The sequence below is a fragment of the Euphorbia lathyris genome, chromosome 3, assembly GCF_963576675.1.
Source record: "Euphorbia lathyris chromosome 3, ddEupLath1.1, whole genome shotgun sequence".
Classification (NCBI taxonomy): Eukaryota; Viridiplantae; Streptophyta; class Magnoliopsida; order Malpighiales; family Euphorbiaceae; genus Euphorbia; species Euphorbia lathyris.
This window is the reverse complement of record NC_088912.1, coordinates 65,162,730-65,172,767: the sequence shown is the minus strand read 5'-3', so window position 1 is coordinate 65,172,767 and position 10,038 is coordinate 65,162,730. Positions and strand designations below refer to the sequence as shown.

Here is a 10,038-nt window from a genome sequence, read left to right as displayed (position 1 = left end):
TAAAATATCCACACGCCTGTTACCGACGGGACCAACATCCCTCATATTCCCAATATTTCTAAAAGGGCCATTATCCCCAACATCATCAAAACCATCACTATCGCTATCAGTCCCCCGGTGGGTGGTTGGGTCAAGGTCAGGACTTCGAGTTTGAAGTTTTTTAGGGAGGTAGTTAACTCTTATAGCCGTTCTTCTGTTTGCCGCTGCCGTTCAATACTGGCTTGGGCCTGTTCCACGATGCACTCCCTTAGCTCTTCATATCTTTGGTCATTAGCTTCCATTGGATCTTGAGGTTGCCTGGGTTGAACCATTGCCAAAAGAAGTTTCGGGCCAGGAAACAATTGGCTCTAAATACAGATTAAAGACGGTCGTGTTGATTTTAATCGTAAATCAACAAAGAGTTTCTTCTGTAACTTAACTAGAAGGAGTTAATCTTCAGATATAGGTATGAAAACCTTATTCTCAAAGAGAAAATTGATTGATTGATAAAAGTTACCCATCCTTACAAAGGCGAGTGTTTAAATACTTCCCCTAATAGAAGCTAGTGGACATAATTGCCCTTTCTAGGGTTACAATAAAAAAAAGAACATAAAGGATAAGATAGGTAATATATATAGACAAATAGTACGGAATGGCAGACAAGGATTGTCAGGTTTTCGACTGCTTTCCTTTGTAAGAAAGTAAACGTAACCCTTGATCAGGAAGTAATCTTGAGGATCCGCCCCTAGTACTCTCCTAGGATACGCCCAAGTAACCTTCGTCCCTCCCGATACTCATGTCACGGGCCACGTTAAAAGAGGCTAGGAACCACATCCGCCAGGTTGTGTTGATTGACAGGTCTAGATAAGATGTCTGCATCAGTCCCTAAATCTCAACCGATATACACATTTATTGAGGGGTAACCGAACACTCGTAGAAGTCAAACCTCATACCTTGAGAATCTTTCCTCTTCCCTTGTCCCACAACCATATCTTCTCAAAGAATCCTAAAATCACATCATGCCCTCTAATATGACTGCAATAGTACAATAGACATTGAACACAAGTTCTCTTATACTCCACTTTCGGGTCTCAGAAGAAACAGCTTCAATTTGACCACTATACCTTTCTTCTACTTCTTCTTTCGAGGAATAGACACCGACGATGTAGACACCTCCTTCCTCGTCCCGGATGGTGAAGAAACGATTAGTGCCAACAAATTTCTTCCCTTTCGCCCGGTTTCTCTTCCTCGTCTTAGAAAGCTCCTTCAAAATGGAGTCTCACATACTCTCACTCATTAATATACAACACAGATTTTAATCGTGAAATTGATAAGTCAATGATTATTAATTACTTTGAATATTGAATCATGATTGGAACTATTTTAATTATTAGACTAAAAACACATCGTATTTCAATTGCTTCGAATAACTATACAATAATGGTCAAATAATAAAAAACGTTATTATTCATCGTCGTTTAGACCACTAAAAAATTTCGTCCATAGGGCCTCGTTTTGAATAGTGGTAAAAAAGTAAAAGTGTTGTATGAGTGAAAGAGAGAGAGATTAAAAATAGTTAATTGGTAGGAAAGGGAATATAAAAATTGAAAACCACATGTATAAAACTAAAGAGCAGCTGAACAAGGAAGAAGTCTATTGCTTCTTAACCAATCAATATTCCATTCTCTCTTTCTTTCTTTCACCTGCGAACCTTCCTTCCTTGCTTCACCCTCGACTCGAGCGTCTACTCTTCCCTTTCCATTCCCTGTTACGTTTTCACCTTTTATAATATTTCTCTTTACCCCTCCCCTCCTCTCGACTGTAGATAGATCTTTCCCTCCCTCTCTCTCTAAACGACAAAAGCCTTTCCCTTTCCCCTCTCCCTCTCTAAACAAATTAACATTGATTTTTCTTTTATTTATCACTATTTTGCTTCTTCAAGATGCGTCGCTCCGCAACCAGGAAAACGGGTCAATCCAATTCTACCACTCCGATTACTTCTTCTGCCGCCGATCTTTTCCGCTCTGGTACTCTCCTCTTCCCTTCTTCTTTTTTTCCTTTGATGCATCAGTTTTTTCAATTCCATGAAAACGATTTTCTCCCTTTTTTTAGTTCAATTGATCCACGTACGGTGCTAATTCAACATATAAATTAGATTCTCTTAATTAGCTTACTTATTTTGTACTTAGCTTCTACAACTTTGGCAACCGACTACTACAAATTGTTACCTAATGCTCTTTCCAATTTCGGAATTCTTCCTCTAATTACATGGACTCTACTTTCACTAAAACTTTCCTGCTTGCTTCGATAGATTTTCCCCCCTTTTCCAAATTGTGAATTTTGAACTACTAAACTTTTTGGTTGCCTTCCAAGCTTTCCCTGCATATGTGCTTGTTAAATTCAACCCCTTTTTGTCAATTAGAATAAGAAGCTTTTCTACTTCTGAGTATCCCTCTCAATTCTTGAACATTGAAAAATCTGATTGCAGTTAGAATCCCATGGGCCCTCCCTTGTATAATTTTTTCATGATCTGTATGGCCCCATATTTTCAAACAATACATAGGTCTTTATTTTAAAAAAAGAAATGAAGGAAAGATGTTTGGTATTTGGTCTCCTAGTTTTGTGATCTGAATTCTGATGCACTTATTTTGTGACAATTAGGGCGTGGTTTCTTTTTGGTTGGAAAGTTCGGTGGAAGGAATGTATTGTGACTTTAGATAAGTTAGATGACTTCCCTCTATGCAATGTATTTAACCCATAGTAATGGCCTGATCACCCCCTTCATGCTTCCCTTTCAATCAAACATTGCCTTCGAGTATTATTTATAGCTCTCCCTCTCTTATTCATATTTTTCACAGGGAAGATAACATCAATAAGTTAAATAATATCATTCTGCATGAGCTTTACTTGGAACCACGTTTTATTCTGCCTCATACATTCCTGATCCTGACTCAAATTGACAACCTGAATGCATGATCAATTCAACGCTTTGCAGCTTAAGTGTAACTGCATGTTCACGATGTAAATGGGTTGATTATTTACTTGTTCATGCCCACCTTGAATCAGGATTTTTCTTGGCAATTTAAATTTTTTCACGTATGGAAACTTTTGGCCTTCTGATTAGGTGCAAATGCTACTACAGCTTCATTTTTAGTGCATTTACTATCGTTTAAGATTATTGTTACTGAGTAAATATCTATTTTCACAGCCTCGAGTAAAGCATCATCAAAAGAGATGGAGCGAATCGATAACCTATTTAACTCCTATGCAAATAGGTCTTCTGGTTTGATTGAGTAAGTTTCTCTATGAATCATGTCATTCAATTTGTGATGCTTTATTGATCTTTTATGTGGAAATTCCAGATGTTTTTTTTTTTTTTAAAATTTCTTTTGAAATGGACTTTGAAGTCTAGATAATGACATAATGTCTTATTTTCTTGATAACATGTCTAGGAACTTGGATACAGATGATTTTGCATGCAATACTGTGATTTTCATTGAAAATGCATCTTTATGTTTGCATTTGCGTGCTATCTTTTTATTGATGGAAAGGAAAAATAATAAATGGGGAAAATTCTAGCTCGTGTGAGTTGTTTATGTAAAAGGCAATTCATTTTGGATATAGAGGAACTGATTACCTAAGTTCATGTTTGGTAGGCAGTAATGAACTATGTAATTTAATGGTCATATGGTTGGTTGCCATGTAATCTCACTCTCACATGTATATTACTATCATACATGTAATCACCATTACAATTTACATGTAATCATCATTACATGTAGATTTGCAAGTAAATCATGCTTTTATTTTACTTTTTGGTAAATACAACTCAACTTAATATATAATTATGCAATTCTTTGTAAAATAGTTAAATTTTGTGTTATTCTTTTTTTTTTTTCTAAAGATATTTAATCTATTTTGTACTTATTTATTATTATTTTTTTTATCCTTTTCGATTATTTACCTTCTCTTACATAATAAACAAGAAACAAAATTATTTTTGATATGAACGTTATCAAAATCGTAGATAATACTTATATAGTTCAATGAAAATAAAAATATAATGCTCATTATATACTTTAAATTTTTTTACATATCTAAACATGGTAATCACCAATCTAATCCATTCCATTACAATTTTCATTGCATTCCGTTGTATTATTTCCTATCAAACCAACAATAACCCTGTTAAAATTCAATTTATTCGTTCAGTTTGGCCTCTTGTTCTCATGACACGTAGCATGCATGTGTTGGATAAATTCAGTTTAATGCTTAGAAAATTTTGCCTTGGTAATCAGATTTGAATAAAGAGAACTTCTATTTGGTTGAAGATGCATGCTTTTAAGGTCTGTGAATAGAATTCTGATGTTACAAGCATATATTTGAACAGCCCCGAAGGAATTGAAGCCCTATGCTCAGATATGCAGGTGGATCATACGGATGTTAGAATCTTGATGCTAGCTTGGTAAGTTGGATTCGTAGATTTGAGCTTTAACTTTTTGCCTGAAGTTTATGCCCTATTGCCCTGTAACTGATGAACTCTCAATATCAGGAAAATGAAGGCTGAAAAACAGGGATACTTTACCCTGGTAAGAGTTATATTTCCGATCTCTACTGAATATTTACAGCTGGTTTTTCTAATTCTTATTTCTATTGCCATTATTTGGAAATATTTCTATTCTCTTGTCTTTTCAAGTCCCAATTCAACTACATTTTTTGCTTGATGGAATATATCTATTATCTTTTATTTTCGATTCAAACAGTAGCTTTTCCGAAGCAAAATTCATAATGTCTGAGTTCTAGTGCTTCAGTATTTTACAGGTTCTATGAACTTTTATCGTGTCAACAAGTTACATCAGTTGATGGTGCATACCTTCACATATATGGATGCACGCATACAAAAAAAAAAAAATTGAGTTATTCTTTGTCGAGTCCATTTTTTCTATGCATTGCAATTTTGAATACAATGACTGATTGTTAATTTTAACTCTCATTAGTTCTAATATATCATAATAATTTACATTAGGGATCAAGAGATGCATCTTTGCTCTCGATTTTTTTCTTCCTGCACGTCTCTCATTTTGCATCTTGCTCCTCCATACGTTGCTGTCATGCACAGTACATGCTACTAGAAAGCACATGCATTGTTCATCACTCCCTGTCTAACTTTACTTTTTTTTTTTTTTTTTTTTAAATAGGAGGAGTGGCGAAGAGGTCTTAAAGCACTAAGGGCTGATACTGTAAGTAAATTAAAGAAAGCCCTTCCAGATCTAGAGAAAGAGGTATATACCATTGTTGGCTTGTGAACTTTCTATTTTGATTGTATAGGCTTTCAATTTCGAAATGATGCAATAATTAAGAATTGCTGACATTTTCTTTTGTCTTCATTAGGTGAACAGGCCTACAAACTTTGTGGATTTCTATTCTTATGGATTCCGGTATTGCCTAACAGGTAATTGGTTAGGCATGTGGTGACATTCTCTAATGTTATTCTTTCGTTATCTATGCTTTAAAGGGCGGCCCGGTGCACTACGCGTCCCCGCTAAGCGAGGGTCCGGGGAGGGGTCCCACCACAAGGGTGTACTGGGGGCAAGCCTTCCCCTGCCAATTTTTTTGGCAAGAGGCCGCTCCTAAGACTCGAACCCGTGACCTCTCGGTCACACGATAACAACGTTTACCGTTGCGCCAAGGCTCGCCCTCGCTTTCATTATCTATGCTTCTTTCAAAAAATTTAACTACTCATTCTTCTCCATCTTTTTTTTTACTCAGAGGAGAAACAAAAGAGCATAGATATAGAGAGCATCTGTCAGTTACTGGATCTTATTTTAGGATCTCATTCTCGTGCCCAGGTTGATTATTTCATTGAGTATCTAAAGGTGAGTTGCTTATTTTCCCAACTTCTTCCTAGATATGTTATTGATTGATTATTTTATATCTAAAAGGAGTACTACTCTGTGTATAGCCTTGGCAGTTAATTTCTTCTGCAGACCATTGCATTATTTTTATTTTAGATTACTTTGCTCTTGAAAATTTATTAGAGTTAAAGCACCTTTTAATTTGACGAGCTAGGTGATGTTCATAAGTTGATGGAAGAATATCTAGAGAACATAATGTCATGTTATTCTTGTATTCTTTTAGTTTGTAGTACCCATTTACTAAAAGAAATAATATTTTACTTCTTTGTGCTTATTTGTAAATGCAGATTCAGAGTGATTATAAAGTCATAAACATGGATCAATGGATGGGATTTTACCGGTTTTGTACCGAGGTACTATCTACAATTTACTTAGTGGTTGATTATAAAGTAGAAAAAAAGAAGTAAATTTATTTGTTGGCATACATATAAATTGCAAATTCTCTTTTTGCTGGCGTTATGTGGCTATTCTTGAGAATTTTTTTTTTCTTCAATAGATAAGCTTTCCGGACCTTGGTAATTATGACGCAGAACTCGCCTGGCCCCTGATTCTGGACAATTTTGTAGAATGGATGCGAGAGAAAAGAACATGAAAATCCCTTAGGCTGACGTCTACTGTAAACCATTGATATTATAAAGTAGGTTGAAGAGCTCCTCTACGTTGTTTTTCTCACATTTTGGCAACTTTTATTCGGGAGTTAGTTGCCTAATAAATCTGTAAATGATGTGGTTGCAGGAATGTTGAAACTACAGAAATTAAGGTTGCTTCTCCAGCAAATTTCAGTTTTTCCCATTTTTTGTTGTTAAATTAATTTATTCCATCAGAATGTTTATTTAATTCTTCATGTGTTGGATATATTGCTAGAATGTTTATGTCATTGTTGGTTGCTGCCTACGTAAATTTGGTTGTGCTAATTTGGTTCTATCTTGTCACAGTTGCACATATATTGTAGAAAGAAAGTACACTAATTTTGAAACAGTTTAACTGATCAACCAGGGCTAAGGTGGAATTTTATTATTTTATTGTTTTTGTCCTTTGTTATGATTAGCAGCTTTGTTATCTTCAAATTATATGAAAAGGGGATACCATCTCTGAAATAATGAAAAAACAGTTCATACACTCCTAAAATACTACTTTGTTTTTAACATTCTTAAAATCAAAACTCTTCCATGTTAGAAAGTGAGCTCCCTCTGAATTTTGAAACACTGCTTTCCGACAATTTTAAATCTTTATTGTTATTCATCAACAAACAATAAGTTCTCATTGTTGGGAGTTTTTATATTAATATCCGGTCTTCCACCATGTCATTTGAAGGATCCCTAATTCATATTTGGACACGTATTACACATATCAAAATATATGTGGAAGGTCATATCAAAATATATGTGGAAGGTCATCCATTTGACATGGAGAATCAAGTAGTTTCAATACAATTGCAAAACATCCCTCTCTTCAAATTCATTTCAAATCTAAAAGGAATCCAATATTTCATCTTTTGTCATCAACAACATTATGGAAATCAATTACATAAGAAAAATAACGAATACAAGAAATTGTGGTAAAAGGTTATCAACTACAAAATGAGTGGAATTTTGATTTCAAAAACATGTTAAAAATTTCCTTACCACAAGATAATAATAATTCTTGGATCTTCATCAATCTTTTGTTATGGCGAGAGGTTAGTGAGAGAAGTCAGCTTCTCTCTAGCTTTTATAACTAGTTTCTGTCTATTTTTCTCTTTCAATTATCCTATTCTTCAGCTTTCCATCATCATCATTGCCACCGCTCAACGTTTTTTATCTTGCTTTCTGATCATGTTTACTTAAAGTAGGAAGAAGGAAGTTTGTCTTCCCTCTTCCTCCTCTCATTTAGGGTTAGATTTAGTAGTTAACTTTAAATCCATTTTTTCTTGTTAGTTTGGAGTCTATATTCTTTATGGAACTTCTTTTTCCATCAGATCTATATACCTGTTAGCTATACTTCTTTCATCTTATTCGTAAATCTATAGATCTATGTGGTTGGAAAAAAAGAAATGATTCAGATCTGGATGTTCGGAAGACCGTTTCGACAAATAGACAAGTTCCTATGGGAAATTTGATTGTGGGGCTTGTTTTGGATGCTACGGGTAGTTTGGAACAGCTTCAATCCGTTCAGTATGGTTATTTACCGATGTTGGACTATGCCGCCCTTTCACGTGCTAATTTGGTTTTTAGCATGGGTCTGCCTACATTTAAGTCTTATGAGACTAGGACAACTAGTTTATTTGCGAGTTCGGATGTTGGTACTTCAAGTTCCCGTGGGAAGGGTATTCAAGAGGAGGATAATGAGGAAGCGGAAGACGGTGAGGAAGAGGAAACACATAAAGATGAGGCACCACGTGAAGACGTCGGGGCCAATGTAGATGAAGTCGTGGGTTGGCAACGAGTTTTGGATCAAGTCAATGCCAATAATGCACAAATGAACCTTAGGATTGATGAAGTTGACAACAACATCAACACTTTGCAAAAGGAGCACAAATCCACTCGTCGTCGGATAATGTCTTATTTTCGCCGCTAAGGAATCGAGTTGACACCATCTCCACCAGATTCTCCTTCTCCTTCTCATTTTTAGGTTTTATCTTTTTTTACTTTTTTTTTAATAATTTTCTTTCATTTTATGCTTGTTTGGTACTCATTTCTTTTAGTTTTAACTTCGTACTCTATCTTTTATGAATTATCAATTTTTGCACCAATGAGGACATTGTCCGAATTAAGTGTAGGAGGCGATGTTTCATTTATTTTGTTTTTGAGTACGAATGCTTGTCATTTCATTTTTGCATGCATGTTTAGGCCTACGTAAAAATTACTAATATATATATATATATATATATATATATATATATAGGGTTTTGTGATTCACCGCCTCTAAATTACTTATTACCATCTCCTTTTGGACATTTCCGCCATTTTCATTATTTGTATCCAAAAAGTCAAAATCCTCTCTCTCCCTTTCTTTCCCGAGCAAAAAATTGGAATTTTACGAAAATAGACCCGAGCATTCCGGAAGTGGACGATTTCGAATACGAGGTAATATTACGATCCTACAACTAAAAAAATAAACGAAATCTGTAAATTTAATTTTTTTTCCATTGGGTTTTGCCTGAACGGGTAGCACACGCTGCCTGTCCTACGGGCCGAACGGATGAACCATCCGTTCCGCCCGTGGGATGGGCAGCATGCGACACCCGTTCCACCCATAGAACGGGTAGCGTGCGCCGTCCGTTCCACACGTGGGACGGGCAGCGCGAGCCACCTGTTCGCCTGGGATGAAACGGGTGTCATGCCTGTTCCCCCCGAAACACCATAAAACTCCAATTTTTTCATTTTTTCTGACTTTTTTTAACAATTGTTATGCATTTTTGGTATATTCAAGAACCGTTAGAGGATTGGTATACTGACGGCATTGATTACAGTCCCTGTTTCATAACGGACACCATTTTCCCTTCGTGTCAAGATGCTGTTGAATGGGCAAAAAAGGTTGCTATTCAGAATAGGTTTGAGCTAATAATATCTTCGCACAAACATGGAGGAAAGCAGAAGCTGTCGAGATGTTCACGGGGTGAACGCTATAGAGTTATGAAAAATTCTGAAGAGACTTTAATAAGAAAAAGTAAAACAAAAGTGTGTCAGTGTAAATTTTAGATTAAAGCCTATCAACATGCAGACCTCTCTGGTTGGGGGATACAAACTAAGTCTAGGTCAACTGGTATGCACAACCATACATTACGTGTTTATGTAGAGGGAAGTCGGCAGATGAGTGGACTCAGTACTGCATCTAAAATAATTGTGTGTGATATGAGTTCGGCTCAAACAAAGCCGTGTGCTATATTAGCAGCAATTAAAGAAAAGTATCCAGTAGACAACCCAACAATTAAACACGTCTACAATTATAGGGATAAGTTGAGGAAGGATGGGTTCGAAGGTAGAGACTTGGCTAGTCAATTCTACCATATTGCTGTCGAGAAGAGGTATGTTAATTATACCCTTGCTGATCCTGATTCTGGCGTGATAACGCATGTGTTTATGGCACATCCAGACTCAATGGATATATTCAGGACCTACTACTGGTATATCGGCATTGATTCAACATACAAAACTAACAAGTA

General features: G+C 35.8%; 1 protein-coding gene across 1 annotated transcript; it reads left to right on the top strand.

Annotated features, from left to right (window-relative positions):
* The first annotated feature begins 1,651 nt into the window (after nt 1-1,651).
* LOC136224411 (uncharacterized) lies at nt 1,652-6,886 on the top strand. The gene is made up of 10 exons (XM_066012739.1): nt 1,652-2,006; nt 3,188-3,272; nt 4,370-4,444; nt 4,532-4,568; nt 5,178-5,261; nt 5,371-5,431; nt 5,749-5,855; nt 6,182-6,247; nt 6,391-6,531; nt 6,630-6,886. Exons 1-9 carry the CDS (start codon nt 1,922-1,924, stop codon nt 6,484-6,486), a joined length of 696 nt encoding a protein of 231 aa, XP_065868811.1. The 5' UTR covers nt 1,652-1,921; the 3' UTR covers nt 6,487-6,531; nt 6,630-6,886.
* Nucleotides 6,887-10,038: the final 3,152 nt, after the last annotated feature.